Source organism: Atheta coriaria, unplaced genomic scaffold (genome assembly GCF_025399875.1).
Source record: "Atheta coriaria isolate IRGN ID8LTWV9N9 unplaced genomic scaffold, Caltech_Dcor_3.1 hic_scaffold_6_pilon, whole genome shotgun sequence".
Taxonomy (NCBI): Eukaryota; Metazoa; Arthropoda; class Insecta; order Coleoptera; family Staphylinidae; genus Dalotia; species Dalotia coriaria.
In genome coordinates, this window is record NW_027045448.1 from 11,248,991 (window position 1) to 11,265,146 (window position 16,156).

Below are 16,156 nucleotides of genomic sequence, written 5' to 3' on the forward strand. Positions count from 1 at the left end.
CGTAGTGTGAAATCCAAATTAATCCAAAATAATAGCAGAATTGCCATTTTGTTCAAATACACTTTCTTTCACTATTTCGAATTACATATTACTCGCTGACACATTCTAAAATTTTAGTACCTAATTTGTTGATTGAACATTTAGTAATATTCTTTCACTTTTTAGGACTTCGACGCGCAACCAAAGTTTGAAAGTTTATGATATTTAACTTAATCAGCATATAAATGTACCACAAAGTTGAACAAACTCATTTCAATTTCAAATATTTATTTAGTTTTAAACTCTGCAGCCATACCTGCTAATCCGTTATTTTGTATAATTATTATTAGTAGTAGTAGTATATATTACACAATCATCACCAATTTATTTATTTCTTACATTCACGTTTGTCCTTTTCGTCGTCAGCGCACTTTTAGGTTTCACTGTATGTTGAATGTTTGCCGAACAATTAGTATTTTTCACTTTTGTTAATGCTGAGTTACTTATGGCGGATTTAACGTGTAATTTCAACGCGTTTTTCTTCAATTCCAATGCTGGAGTGCTCGCGGATGAAGGAACAATATTGTTCAATTTGTTGTTGAGCTGTTGCGAACAGCCATTTCGATTAGCCACTTTAGAATTGTTTAAATTTGTACCGATCTTTATTTTGAGCTTGTCACTATTATAAAAACTGCCTCGGATTTGATTGATGGAACGCGTTAGTTCACTAATGTTTGGAATCAAGGCTGTTTTAGCCATTTTTGATGGTGGTGGTTTCTTAGATAATTCAGCTGCCGCATGAACAGATTTTCCTTTAAACGGTGAGGAATTATTTTCAATCTTCGATGTCATCTTCTTAGTGGACGATATTTGTTCATTTGAAGAGGAGATACTTGCACAAATGTCTGATATTTTTGGCTGACTTTCAAGTTTTGCAAATGCTTTATTGATTTTTGCTTCCTTCGTATATTTTGGGGGTTGTACAGTTGCCCCAATTTCTTTTGGTAAATTGTGAGAAACGTCTTTTACCTCTTTGTCTAAATTAAATGGATTCTTCGCAATTTTTTCGTCTAATTCGGCAAGAAATCTATCTAAATGTCTATCTTTTGCATCCTTTTCATGTCTCTTTATGTCTTTCGTTACAAACCCATTTAACAAAGAATTAAGAGATAGTTTTGTAGTTTTCCCACTAATCGAATTAAGCTCGTCAGTTGTGGTGGGTTTATATTCTACTGTTGTCAATAAATTTGACTCTGGTATTTTTTCTAATTTTTCCGAAAAGTTTAATAACTTGGCTGTTGTTTTGGAAATCAAAGGTTTACCGGTTTTCTTAAGAATTCCTTTTGGTTCTATCGTTGGTATAGTTGGCAAGTCATCTTTATCAATATCAATGATTTCATTCAATTTGTTCGTAACATTAATTATTTTTGGTTTAACATCGTGTGCAGTTTCTGAAGAACCACCTTTCGATATATTTTGGACTTTAATGGATTTTTGAGGTACAACTTTTGCCTTCACTTCCGGTTTCTTCAATGTAGTTTCAGGCGCAGTCACGGTCGATTTAGGAACATCCGTTTTTGATTTTATTGTAGATTGTTTTTGATTTTGATTGCGAGTTACACCGTCATTCCAAACAAGTTTATTCCTCAGTACAACCTTCCAACCTTTCTGGTTGGCTGCTTTCACTTCGTCGCGTGACACTTTGCCTTTGTTACGTTTATTGAAGATTACTCCCCAGACATCATTGCGATTACAGAGCTAAATAAACAGTAAAAGTAGATTTGTTTAAAAAATTAGTATACGCCATGGCCATAATGCCAACTTATTACACATACCTCAAAAAATATTTTTGACGTTTGTCCTAAATTCAGAATATCGTTTCCGGACAAATAACGTAAAATCTTCAAGAATATTTTCGTCGGCAAACAATGAAGGCGCGCATCTCCACGTCCCAGTGCAAGACAATAATCCGCAACGTGTGCACCGAAGAGACGATGAATTTCACTCACGAGCGTCTTTGCTATCTGAAGATCCTCTAACGAACACGTTTGTTTCTTCGGAAATACGTGCGGCCCGTGCGTGATATTCCATATGTTTAGTACCACCTAGAAATGATACCTGTTATACTATCTGCTCCAATAACTTCCATTCATTTTACACTTACGTTTTCGTTGGAAATGGTAAGGCCGTAATAGTCGCGATTGGGTGCTCGCGCTCGCGAATACAATTGCAAAATCAAACCGTCCCTGTCGGCCATGAAAGAATTGGGTAAAAATAGCACTCAAGTGTAAAAACAAAGTAAAAAAATATGGGAACAATTTAATTTCTGTTGCAAGCGTCGAATATGACGTTATCTTGATTATAATGACAGGAAAATATTTAAATTTGTTGCACGCAACGCGTATGTGACTTTCTTGCTAAACATTAATTAAGTGAATGTTGAGCAAACTTGCTCAAATCGCTCAAGTTAGACTGCCATAAAATTGTCCAAATATTAATATTGATATTAGCTTATTTACTGTTTGATTCAGAATAGTAAATACATTTGTACAATGAAAGAATCAAGGAATTTTGTGCTTACCAGAGTGAGCAGAGCTCATGCACTGCATTCGCACTGCAACTGAATGACGACACACTCGCTATCTGTAAACAAGGCCTGAGATTGCACTTCGCGTACGAAAAGAATTGAACTTTCCACTCAGCGAACGCTAAGCCTACAGCGCCTTTTGCACTCGCGAGGACAGACGCACGAGACTAATAAGTCTGTAAAAAAAAACAATCAGACGATCACCCGCTCGCGAATGAAATATACGATTGGCTTTGACGATTGCAAGAGCAAAGTGCTTTGTCAACAACTCGCGCGTATCACATGGTGACATAAAAGCGCCTTAAAATCGTTATGTAAAGCCACTGGTGTGGCTGTCCGAAAGATCGAAAATCTTTTAATGTATGTATTTAAATTTCGCAACACGTTTTCGTTTGTTATGCGCTTTGAGTGCGCGAGACGCCGCAATTATGAAAGTAAGGTGTTACATACGTTAATTCCACAGGTCGGACCACGCACGGTGATCTTGTGTACAATTTTTAATTTATGTCTTTTCGAAAACTATGTAGAGCAATGTTGATCAGCAGTCTGATATCAAATGCAATGTTCACGGCTTAACATTCGCGCACCTTCTGCCAACACAAACATATTTTATCGCACCTTTTGCAGAGTTTGCAAAAACGTCAATGGACGCTGGTCAGGGAAAACATAACAAGGTTTCGTCGATTAATGGTCGAGCTTGAATTCACGCGCACAAAAATATAATAAAACATTTATATTATGACGCCAATTGAATTCAAGCTGCACATTATGTTGCGAACACCTTGAACAAATGCGATAAATATCAATAAAACGGCGAATCATGTCAGTAACTAATTAAACGTGACATAAACAAATAATATTTACATACAAGATTTTCTCCGCAAGGTGATTTATATTGTTCATACAAGGCATGAATAAAAATTAATGTTTTATTAAGTTTACATAGGAATGACAAGATTCTTAAGAGCATCGAAGAACATATGAAATTCAACTCTTCTCGTTTGCCGTCTTAACTCTTACTAACTCCTTCTTGCAATAAATAACACATATGTAAATACTTCTATATGCTTTTAGGAATTAAATGTTAATTAGCAGATAAAATTCAAGGTCGCCATTACATATATTCATTCCGCGTTTTAGTGTTCCTTCGAATATCTTGAATGTGAAACAAATCATCTTGAAACAAATACATCTATAAATTTAAAACAAAAGTTAATTCTAACTTAACGGCTGACAAATAAATAAAAATAATTTACTACATATGTAAACTAAATCTACGATTCCATCCGTTTTGTTTCACTTAATAGCAATATACAAATAGTTAAAAAATAAATATCATCCCATATTAAAAATGAATTCGTTTTCTTGGCTACTTGTATTCTAACTTCATTCTTAAACATACTCGAAAAAGTAAAAAAATGAGTATCTGCATTAAGTATAAAGTTATTGGTCATCATTAGTAAATTATCAGGTCAACATTGGCGGCCATACATTGTTTTAAATAATTTGTAGAAAGGTTATTACGACGCACTCGACGCGCTTCATTGTTTACTAGACTGTGCAGTGAATACATTTACGTAGATTTACACACTGCATATGTTGAGATGTTGTTTCGTAATTTATTGCTTTATTATGATGTCGATGGCTGTCGCTCAATAACATGCAATTATATCAGAAAAGCAAACAATATCAACATTATTAAATACAAAACAAACCAGTACCCTAGTGGAACTATAAACAGTTCAATTTAGTAATTTGCATCGTTTACGTTTTACGTTTGTGAATGATATGAAGTTGTTACAACATCGCCGGGTACTGGTGAGCAAAAAGAATGATGTTTTTGGCTTGGTAGTAGATTGTCGCCGTTACCATTTTGCCCACAATTACACTCTGGAAATAGATCACTACACACTAATATAGAAATAATATGTGTTGTCAGTCTGGCGCGGAATATGTATATGCGTATATAAACAATATCCTATTTTCGCATAATTTTTGCAAAGCCACCAATCTTGACGTACAAACCTTTCAAATTTACGCGACTGTAATCTACGATTCGAGAAATCTAACGTGAAAAAGTGGTCAAAGTTTCGTTATCCCTTATGTAGCTATTGAAGAAGTAGAAAAGACTAAGCTACATTTCAGCTAGATACTACAAGGACTACTCTAGCTCAACATATAAACTAAACTACATGATTGTTCGGAGTCACAGAATGTAGGATTACAAATATGAGCGATAGAGTGTACAGGTAAGGCTAACGTTTTTAGTCTTTAATAGAATCATAAGCTTCCTCTTCTATCTGTCGGTAAAGTTAAGGCATTTATCCTTTTGTGTTTAATTGAGTTTGCTGTTGGTAGTGGAAGCATGTGTATATATTCACACTTCAAACCAACCACATTCGACAAGAGTCTGAGTTCTCGACAGTGTCAGTGCACTTCAACGTATTTCGTTTTAAAGCCCGCATTTTTATCTTCATGTGTTCCAGGAGCTTGTCGATGGCGCGAAGACGCTTCTCCAAACTGGTAGTGCATAGGAAACCAATCTACAATAGAAAATATTAGTACGTAATAAGTTTAAGTTTTTTATATATCTTACTTGTAGCTTTGAAGATAGAGGTAATATTGGCATAAGCCACCACGCCCAAGCTGGACCATCTGGTATATTAAACCACTGTTGTTCTAAAGGTGGCATCTCTCCAATACAGTTTTCCACCTCAGCAAGTACTCTAGGCGTCAATGACTTGACCCACCTTGCTGCTTTTTGATATACTTTTTCATGTAACTCTAAAATTTCAGGCAACTTCTCTGATGAAACCTTTATATCTTCAATGTATTGAACCCTTGCGGTGTCATAGCCGTCTTGTTCACCCTTGGAAGTGACTTTGAATCTTCTTACCCCAATGGTGGTCAAAATGGAGGTGCCATTATGCAAATGAACGGCATCCTTAACTTCAAGAATAGTTCCATAGGGCGCAAATTTTTCAGGAGTGTTTTCCATGCGTGCCACCATGGCAAATCGTCGCTGCTTACTTTGCAGACAACGTCGTGCTAAAAGACGATAGCGAGGTTCGTAAACATAGAGAGGACAAGCAACGCCCGGGAAAGCGTTGGTGCACACAAAGACCGGCAGGGAGTTGGTCGCCTTAAGTTCTCTGTGCATGGCGCGCACGCGTTCAGCATACGCTCTCGGATAAAGAAAGCGCACAGCATCGTCGATGCATTTAGTAATGCCGTTGGATTCCTCGAAAGGGTTGAGTGGAGACATGCACAGTGGGCAGCCAAGACCATGGTCAATGACACGTGCAAGGCAACATTTACAGAAAGTATGCCCGCAGTTGGTTGTCACTGGTTCGTGAAAAACACGACTGCACAGGACACATTCGAGATCTGCGACTTCTAGATGTTTCCAGGATTCTTTTAAATGCCTTTCTACAATTTAAAACAAATATAAAAAACTATTAGGATTTTATTACGAATAAAAGTATCGATCTTAAACCGAAATTGATGGTTTACCTTTGGTCAGGTTCACGCAATGTAAGATTCTATCTAGTTCACGTTCAGAAATCCGTTTGTCTCTTCGCCGTTCACTGATGCTCTTGGTGAGCAGCAGTCTGACAGTCTGAAATGGAAATAAAAATCGTAAATACCCAACGGTAATCCGACCAGATGAGTGCACTTACCCGCGTTACGATAGCGTCCTGATTTTTGTTTCGTGCAAGAAGGCCAACCTGGCGAGACCGCAGCGTGTAACGCGGTTCAAAGCCCAAGATATCCGCCGAAGAATTACTGCAATCTGAAAAGTAAATAAAAATACACGTAAAACTCGGTTTTATTATGCGAAAACCCAGACATGAAGTCAATAAATGTAAAAATAAAAAGATAAACAAAGCAGTGGCGACGGATGGCAACAGAAACTGCATTCGCCCGATAAACAACCGCCCCAACGATCCAATCATCGCCGGTATAAGCGCAGAAGATAGCAACCAAACAAAAATAAATTATTTTGTTTACTGTTAGTTCTGGAACGTCACCAGACACAGTGGCATCGCAACATAACATAAATAATTCGAGTGCGATATTTGCACTTTTTTTTCACGTGCAAATATCATTCTCGCGAGACGTCCTGGCGTTCTCGACTGATTTACGGTCTCAAGTGTATGTGTTTATCGATTGAGACTGTTGACTGTTTGTTTGTTGCCGGTCTGGACTGGCCCCCGAAAGGTGAAGGCATTTTTTGCGATCGCAAGTGTCGCGACGCGTATCGTGAAAGCAGTACACCCAGACGCTACGCGCCGGCGTCTGGCAAGTTTCGCCGCTCGTAGTGACGCTTGCAAGCAAACGAGTGCAAACACACTCATCGAAGCGATTGTGATTCGCGGCGAGCGCGAAGCAGCAGGCCGCAATTCAATGTCATCAGGTCATTCCCACGTTAACGTGGGGCATTCACAGCCGGGCGGCGGACGCTCATTGCTATTAGCTCGCGGGCGCGCTAACTGTGGTGCTGTTCAGAGATCTTTGTGCACCGTTTTTATTCGTTCTCGGTGTCATCAACCTAATCAAACCTCAGCGAAAAGCGGATCTTTGCAATGAACACAAAGTGCAGAGAGTTAAACTTTTAGAATAAAAAGGCATTTGTTGTTCATGAAAACCATTATTTTATTTCGAGAAAATAAAAAAAATGTTGGGATAGATATAAAAAAAATGATACTATATAAGGGAACTCCCGAATCCTACAATAAATACACCAAACAGCAATTGTACAGCATCGAGCACGACGCAAGGTGTTATATAATTTGTTCTAAATGTCGCGTCGCCATATCACACTGCGTTCGCATGCATTCGCCGTGCAAGCGACACGCATTCAATTCCAGTTCACCGCGGAGTCGCCTTAATTATTATAATAATTGAATGCAATCTGTGCGCGACTGTGCTCGATGGCTCCGACAGCCTTTGACGACCGCTTGCTGGCGCGCTCGTCTCTCGCGCCGCGACCGAGAGACCAATTGAACTTTTTGTACGATTCTTATTACTCGCCACCACACTTGATACATATTACATAACACTTTTCATATAATTCTTGCTCGCTTTTGAAACTTGTGCGCGTCATGCAATCGCTTCACGTGTATCACGCAGTGACCTCTAGCGTTCGATTCTTTCCTGCAAATTACTAACCAGCGCATCAGTAAATTGAAAAATCATTTCTGGCCTGACGGGTGAAGAACGTAAGCGGGCGTGAAGGAAAAAAGCTTAATCGTCAATCGATTGGGCACGATTGACAGCGTGAAATCGTAGAAATTGACAGCGCGCCAAGTTTCCCGAGCCGGCAGGTTCGCGATTTGAAACATCGAAGCACACGAAAAACGAGAAACAAAAACCAACTTCCAACTCGGTCGATGTGGTGTAAACACACATGGGGTTTTATTAATAAATATTGTGAGTAAATCGATTCGTCCTGTTTGCGCCGTATTGAGAGTGAGACGTTCCAGAAAAAGCGCGCCACGCGCCAAAAGCGTTGGAAATTAATTTGCCAAAGCAAACCACTTGCATCGCTCAGCTCACCAAATCCAAACTTGTTTACAGCTGTAAATGGATTGTTTTCATTCTGTCAGAGTAGATTTTAAGCTCGCTATTTATAAATGTATGATGGCTCACTTTACGCTGAAAAAGTGACGAAAAATGCAGCTAAAATAAGCTCTCCGCTGGACATTTTGAAAGGATGACTTATTTCTGGAACTTACGACGACATCGAATTTTCTATAGAATAACGATCACTTATAGTTATTTTCGCTGTATGCGTCAATCAAATTTGTCGTTTCGTAACAATCCAATCGCTATAAATCGAACACAAGGCACATATATAAGTGATTCACACAGTACGTAAGTTTGTAAGCATAGAAAAGCGAATTGTAAAGGCCAAAAACTGATTCGACCGGATTTTCCCAATGCGCACAGAATATTTTTGATGCATTCATAAACGTAGAATTTATTTTTAGACTATTTTTCCAATTTGTCTTCTCATGGAGAACATCTCACAGACATTATGTCGCACACTTCAATATTACGTTGCGTTGCAATTACATAAACATCATAACAAATTATATCCACCTCACAAATGCGCTTCGCGTAATAAATATTATTGCGATTATAATTATTCATTATGATCCACGACAACGGTCTATACTCGTAATTACAAAGTTATCTGCACTTGTAATACACAAACTGTTAAGAACTCGTAAAATAAAAATCATAGCGTGGCACTCATTGACTAGGTGCATACCTACGACTTAATTTGAAAAACATAAGAAGAATTAAATCATTATGTACCATGATTCAGTACATAAACATTCGGGTAATAAACAATATTTTATAGCATGTTTTCGTTTTTGCGCGTGTGCAATGCGCACATTAATGTCAGAACGTGGATTTGCACGTGCACAAGGACCGGTGTGAGCTGTGCGCGCGAAACTTGCATCTCGCGCAACGTCACTTCGCTGGTGTGTAGTAAAGCTGCAGCCGGTCGTTACGCAATTCTTTTATAATCGATGCAGACTGAATTCCATACGACTTCAGCACACATGAATGCAATATGCATTAACTTCGCAAAAAGTTACGTCGCCTTTATCAGCTTCCAACAATGCCAAGCAAGTTTATTATGTATCGCGAATGTAATTTAATTATTACGAAACTTCAAAAATTGATTATTTGTTATAGGTAAACATAGTTGACTAATATTTCAAGTCTATGTGTAATACATCTTGCATAATGACAAATCTTTTGTAATCTTTGTCCTGAATTAGTAATTTTGCAAAATGTCACACAAATAGTTCCCTGGAAATTTACGCGAAGCTTTCAGTCTTGTTGATATATTGTACTGAAGCCTGTAAACTATTCGTACCGATGATGCATAAGATGTTTATGTTTACTCCACTCACGGTTTTATATAATTGTTTCTACACAAATTACTCCCCGGCATTAGAAGCGAATTGAGGTAACGATCGCGTTGTGTTTGAATATTGCAAAGTGCTATTGATATTTCATTACTTCATATTTCATTGAGCAACACTTGTATGTACTTCTTTAATGCTAGTGTGCTCTTACAAATATTTGAGTAATGTACTGGTATTGTACAATAAACACATTCGATTACAGAAACGCCTTAGCTCACCTCGCGAGCGAGAAGCTCTTGTTGTCTGTGGTGCACGGGTCGGGTTGCTGCAAACGTGTATTGCCAAGATATTACAAAACGTCTGAAAACGTAATCGCAATCTGATGGCATAACAGAGAGGCGAGCGCACGGCTGGTCGCACCGCGCGTTATTGTATTACAAGAATTGAACATTAATGACGACGACGACCGGCGTTCGTTCATGTCTCATGTGGCGTGCGCAATTCCTCGCGTTTGCATGCGTCCACGTCATCGTCCCTAAGAGAAGAGACAGACCTTTTCAAATGAATCATCATCCTTTCCCTCGACTCAGCGAATAAAACGCTTTATATTCGAAGTTCTATTGGATAGGTTAGTCGCTGAAACACCATACGAGTGTCATCGCCAGACCTCCACTCTTGTTTACCACATTTTTTATTTGTTGCGGGGTCATTATGATGAGCGACTCAATGCAATGCGAAGTGGATGACGCACTCATAATATTTCTTTGTTTTACTATGGCTGGCTCTTTTTATGTCGTGTATTATGTCGTTACATTGCGTAAAAGTTAAGTTTACCAGCCATAAACACTTTGAAAATAAAAATGATCAATTTCATACACATTGGAATATACCACAACATTAACACTAAATAATTGTGCTTCTTACAAATTTGAGATGTGAGTGAGTAATTCATGTCGAGAGCTAAAAGGTATGAATCAACACTTGTCGAAAATATAAGTTAATCCGGATTGCGACACCTGCCATGATTACACCTCTGCGTTGCAGAGTGCGTTACACCGGTTAACAAAGCGTAATACAATGATATTCTTACGTATGCTCTTGCTCTTAATAACGCACAACACACAACCACATATTATGTATTCAGTGTTGAATTTTATAAATCTACAAAACTAATTTAATCATGCCATTGTCATTGGTATTGTCGGAAAGTCCAATATCACGAATCAAATTGTTTGAAAAACATTCCTCGCTTAATTATATTAGTGTCACTCGTGTCTGCGATAAAAATAAAAATAAACTGAATGTAATTTTTATATTTGCGATATGATACAGACAGTATTCAAAATATTTATATAAAATATTATAAGAGGCGGCCGCCGTTTTAATGGCACACCGCGCAATAACATGATTTAGTTCGTTGATCTTGTCCCCAAAAAAAAAAAAGTAACATCGTAAACTTCCTGCTCGCCGTTTTTTACATGCGAAACTTTTTTATGTTGATAGTTTTGTTGGTATAATTTCAAGCGAGAGAGAAAAAAAATAACACATTTGTTCCCAAGTGTCTGAAAACAAAAAGCTTGCCATAAATTTCGGCGCGTTACCTTCTGAAAAGAAAAAAACTGTACCTTCCAAATTTAAACATGTCACGCTTAGCCGCCACATCGATTACCTAGGTCCCTCCCTGACAAAGAAGCCGGGAATTAAAGTAAACATATCTCTCGATTGTGTAAAATGTGTAATAATGTGTTTTTGTAACGCATTGTGTTCGTAATGCGGCGCGTTAGTAATTTTCGGTTGTGTAACGGCGTCGATCTCGCGCGCGCGCGGCGATTTCGAGAGGAGGCGCGCACACGCGAGACAATAAACGGTCGAAGGATTCATTACATAAATGCGGGCGACGGGGCGACCCGATGTGACATGTGGCATCTGCTCATTCTCTGCTCGCCCAGGAATCAGACCGGGCGTTAATAAATTTCAAACTTACAACTAAAAAAGAACACGATTAGCGTGCGGTGGTCTGATGCGGCGGGGAACAATAAACGTGATGATACGCACACAAGGAAGCGGTGCGCAGACGGTTAAATCATTACGCGTCGAAAAAGCTCCAAGGAGTAAAATTGTAGCGCACGTACGCGCTAACAGTTTACACTCGTGTTTTGAAAACAATGCGACGGGCGCCCGCCGCCCGCGAACGTTTGATCTATTTTTAACGGCCGCGCAAACATGCACGACATGATAATAATATAGTAAAGTCCACGAAAATTTACTGATGATGGAGCTTCTGATGACTCAAACAATTGAAATCTTACAAGCATATAGTGATGTCATAAATTTTAATTTTTGCATTTAAACTAAAATATTTCTGTAAATTAAACTTTCCTAGAACTGACTATACATAAAAAATTCGCCAGAAATTGGCATAATTTGTGAGAGAATGCAACTATTGTTAATGATGCATCATTAGTATTGTCATTTTAAACAAATGAGAAATTTCTTTTAAAATTAACCTCAAATGCAATTTACATAGTTTCCACTTACACATACTAAACACAAAATAATATAATTAAATGTTAATTAAGAATCAAACGCAAAAACAATCATCATGTGATGATATAACAGATGGAAAACGTTGTCTCTACCACAGGCGACAATACCAACGCCGCATACTGCAAGTGTAAATAGAGGATGTGTACACTTGAATCACATACGCGAACGCACAAGTCAGTCAACTTGCGCGCTCGCCGCTCTGGTATTGCTGATAATAAACTTATTTTAAGCGATTCCGGTTTTACGTAACGCTCGCTCGCGGATCCGCATTACGAAGTAATCGTAATGCTGCCCATCCATCACCCAATTCAAATCTAAAAGGTTAGATCAAGAAAAGCGTCCGGAAAATACGATGTTTTTATTTATTACATATTTTCCCAGTTGTTTTTCGCGCAGTGCGCGCGTGTCGCGTGTGTTTTCAGCGGGTCTACGTAGGTAACGGGTCGTCACGTAACAATTACACGAGGTTATCACGCTCAAACATGGATTATCGCTCACTGTCGAACCGTGGTTGTTCGTGGCCGATACCTTTGTGCTTATTTATTTGATTAAATAACGCGAGTCCCCAATACTTACGCGAATACACCACACATACGCATCTAGTAGACAACCCGCACGACGTCAACACATGTAAAAAGTTTACATAACTCGGATTTACTTCTAACTGGTCGCCAATATGTGGATCTGAGGCTTATAAGACAGTAGCCGCATTTATTGTGTCGATATATGTGTGTCATGATTGGAGACCGTCCTTGAAAGTTAAAATGTTAACATTTTGTCGGTGTTTTTTCGGCGCGCGCGCGCAATATTTCTAAAGATATTTGCTAATTGTGTAAACAATCGATGCAATCGCCGGTCGTATTGAAAAATACCTACAGACACACACTGCGGGACAAAAAAAAATATCGTTACGTAAAAATTCAACGTGTACAAACAAGTAACTTATGTGTGAATTTAAATGTTAAGCGGTCTGCGTAAAAAAAATGATGATGAAACACATGAAGCACTGAGAGTATCGTGTACACCAGTGAGCGATCGATAAATTTATTAAAATAAATGTAATGCCAATCAAACGAAATAAAACGAGTTTCATTGTTGTCTAATTTATGTAATTCGCGTCTCCTTGACATAGATTACGAATGTTGCCAACTTGGCTTATGTCATAATCGACAGGAAAGCACTTGATAGCAGCAGCAGTGGGCGATGGGCGAGAAAACATTCCGGTGAGAATGATTTTCTTGTTAATAATGCGAAATAAACAATTATCGATTTTATGTTTTCTATGAGACACCAAGCGATAGCAACCAACGAATATCACAACATACACGCACGCATACACACACACACAAAGGCATACATTTAATAATCTCATATTATATATTATTCACAGTTATAGAGTAATGTCTGCAAAAGCCGTAATGCCACGGCACATAAGACAATGATGTAACGCGCGGCGCAGCTCGAACGTTAAACGTATTACGGCATTATTATTATTTCATCGCTCGCTCTTTTCGCTCTTCGGGTGCCTTGCTCTTAACTTCTTTTGACCGTTCGCACACATTGCATGTAGCATGTAGCGTTAAACAACAAACCACATCAAAGCAAAGATACACATGTAACACACGCGTAAATCTATACTTAGGTATAACTATAAGAGATTACATGAATGAGCTTTGATTGATAGCTGCCTGTTTTGATTTTAATTCATTGCAATTAATTTCATTGATTAAATAAAACCGTTTGATCATCTCGCTTTCAGAAATAATTAACCAGAACACTCCCGGGGTAATATTTCGCGTTCGTTCTATTTATTTATTAGCATCGTATGGCACGTTGCTGACCCAAATACGAAATATCGTTATACTTTTACAAAGAGAACAATGAATGCAGTTTCGTCACGAGCTCGCTGCGGATTTCGTTTACTATTGCGTCTCATGTTAAATTTTCCGTTTAAATATGCCTCGTATAGTATAAGTATTGTCGTCACAATGTCAAAAGACAAACGTAGTAAACAATTATCATTTCCTTTCATGGTATCGTGATATATTGTAATTAATATCAATAAACTAACGCTTTAATGAGCGTGTTATGATTGTAATGATATAAAACTTGCTCTTGTTGCAAGTGTTCCTTTACAGCAAAGAACATGATCGTGTGTAAAAAGAGTAAAAGAGTACGAAACGAAAGGTGAACGTCTATAACTGAGTTTAAAGTTTACGTGCGAATTCACGCTTTTCGTGTACACCTTGACATGAATATCGCGCATTTAAATCCGCGGTGAACGCATTGCGGCGGCGCATAATCAAAAAGTGTTGCAATGAATTAATAAACACCGGTATATAGTATACATATAAATAATTAACTATTTCGATATGAGCATAATTCGCATAATTTATATACAAACACTTCAAAAATCAATATGTTGTTTTGTTTTAATTTAAATAATTTGACCTTGATTATTTGGTTATTTATTGCTAAAAATCTAGTTAATTTAGCTATCCCTCAGAGGGTCCATTACAACTGATAAGATTCGGTGTAAATTAGTATGAACCACATATTAATGCAAATGAATTCCTATACGTAGGCACTTATGCTCGGTGTTATCGCTTCTCGGAAGTTGTTATCAAACGCGTGTCTCATATATCGCTCATTCGGATGTTTATATAACAACAATGACGGAGGAACCCAAACGGAATACGCGCCAGGAGTGCAAATTTAGGCCATTTTTACTTGGCTGCAATGCGCGTACCCGCGTCTGACTCATACAATCATAATTCATTTATTATTCATTCCGCGCACGTACGCACCGCGACACTTTTGTATCGTCGCGCCTTAATAGAAGTCACGCAGTTATAAATTATAAATAATAGGCGAGATCAAGAGATGATCATATTTTAAATAAATGTATACCAACCTAATTGCTTCGGATGCGTTTCCCTCCATTTGTTGCAAATATCCTGCACGAGCACGTTGACCCTGCGACTCGAAGCCTCCGCAGTGTCTTCGTGGTTGCACGTCGTGCACCTGCTGGTGGTTTCGACGCAGGCGGCGCAAAACGTGTGGCCACATTCGCCCGTCACCGGCACCGACAGGATACGCCTGCACATTGGGCAGGTGAACAAAGCGCGGCGATTTTCAATCACTTCGTGCAATGCCCGCCCAAAATTGGCGAACGCCTTGGCTGCTGCTGAAGAATCCGTTGCTTTCGTTTTACTCCTGCGAGATTTGCTCCGCGTCCGGATGGGCCGCGGCGTCGGGAACGCCGAAGCGTTATGTAATTTATCACAGTGTGATTCCATAGTTGTGTAAGCTCAACGATGCGCTCCAGATGCGCACTCACTGGATCAGATCAACGTGTTCCTGCGGTCGTTTCATCCCGTAAACTCGCGCACCACGCGTGTATATTGTGTAACAAGCTCATTGTCTGTTTGCACCACGTCCAGCCAACATTCCGGAAACACTCACCGCAAATGCGTCGAATTTCGGTAAATCACAGGGCGGGAAATTATGTAATCGAGTTATGTCGCGCCCGTGTAACTTGCGCGGCACTTGCGTTTTATCTTCGTTGTGGGGGGCGCAAAGCGTGCGCGGCTTTGTTTACCCGCTCCTGGTGGTGGTCCTGCGACGTGCGTTCGATTCACGTTGCTGTCGGCTTTGTTTTAGGGCTGCGTATAGTACGAGCGTCGTGCGGTTACATAACAGGTGGCGATGCGCGTTCGTAGTGATCGCGTACGACGTTACGTAAACAATAACTTCGGGACGCACGTGTATCGACTCGCCCGCGTCGCGAGTAAAACAGCGGCGACTGCCCGGAGACGCGCTGCTGAACGAACGGATCGCGGGACGCCCGACGACTACCGCGGCGACTCACGACTCGTAGCGTGCCGGCACAACGTGCGCGAACCCACGAACGCGCACTCTCCCTCATGCGAAGCGCCAAACGCTGTGAACACTCACTGTACTGCACGTTGCCAACGGTTCAATCGGTTTCGAGTCTACAAACCGACGTACTACGTGCTGAACTTCTGAACTGATGCTTCATGCAGCAACCAGCCTGCAGTCCTGCTGAAGTAAACCAAGCAAAACCATCCGTAGCGCCCTCTATGTGCAGAATTTGGTATTTATTTAAAATTATCGCGAAAACATTGCAAAATAA

The 16,156-nt window shown here is 39.4% G+C and overlaps 1 protein-coding gene and 1 long non-coding RNA gene across 2 annotated transcripts; both read right to left on the reverse strand.

Annotated features, from left to right (window-relative positions):
• Positions 1–3,481: 3,481 nt before the first annotated feature.
• LOC135793984 (LON peptidase N-terminal domain and RING finger protein 3) lies at positions 3,482–15,993 on the reverse strand. The gene is made up of 5 exons (XM_065305108.1): positions 14,915–15,993; positions 6,247–6,359; positions 6,080–6,185; positions 5,163–5,995; positions 3,482–5,109 (listed from the first exon to the last, which is right to left on the reverse strand). Exons 1-5 carry the CDS (start codon positions 15,297–15,299, stop codon positions 4,951–4,953), a joined length of 1,596 nt encoding a protein of 531 aa, XP_065161180.1. The 5' UTR covers positions 15,300–15,993; the 3' UTR covers positions 3,482–4,950.
• On the reverse strand, positions 7,961–8,444 carry LOC135793985 (uncharacterized). Its single transcript, XR_010548764.1, has 2 exons — positions 8,219–8,444; positions 7,961–8,146 (listed from the first exon to the last, which is right to left on the reverse strand). It is a non-coding gene; the product is annotated as an uncharacterized lncRNA (long non-coding RNA).
• Positions 15,994–16,156: the final 163 nt, after the last annotated feature.

Bases quoted from the DNA above. Each gene is read 5' to 3' on its own strand.
- LOC135793984 (XM_065305108.1), bottom strand. From the start codon at position 15,299: ATGGAATCACACTGTGATAAATTACATAACGCTTCGGCGTTCCCGACG. The intron at 6,360-14,914 runs GTTGGTATACAT...TTTACTTTTCAG, and splicing joins AACGCATCCGAAGCAATTAG to ATTGCAGTAATTCTTCGGCG. The intron at 5,110-5,162 runs GTAAGATATATA...TTTCTATTGTAG, and splicing joins CTCTATCTTCAAAGCTACAA to ATTGGTTTCCTATGCACTAC.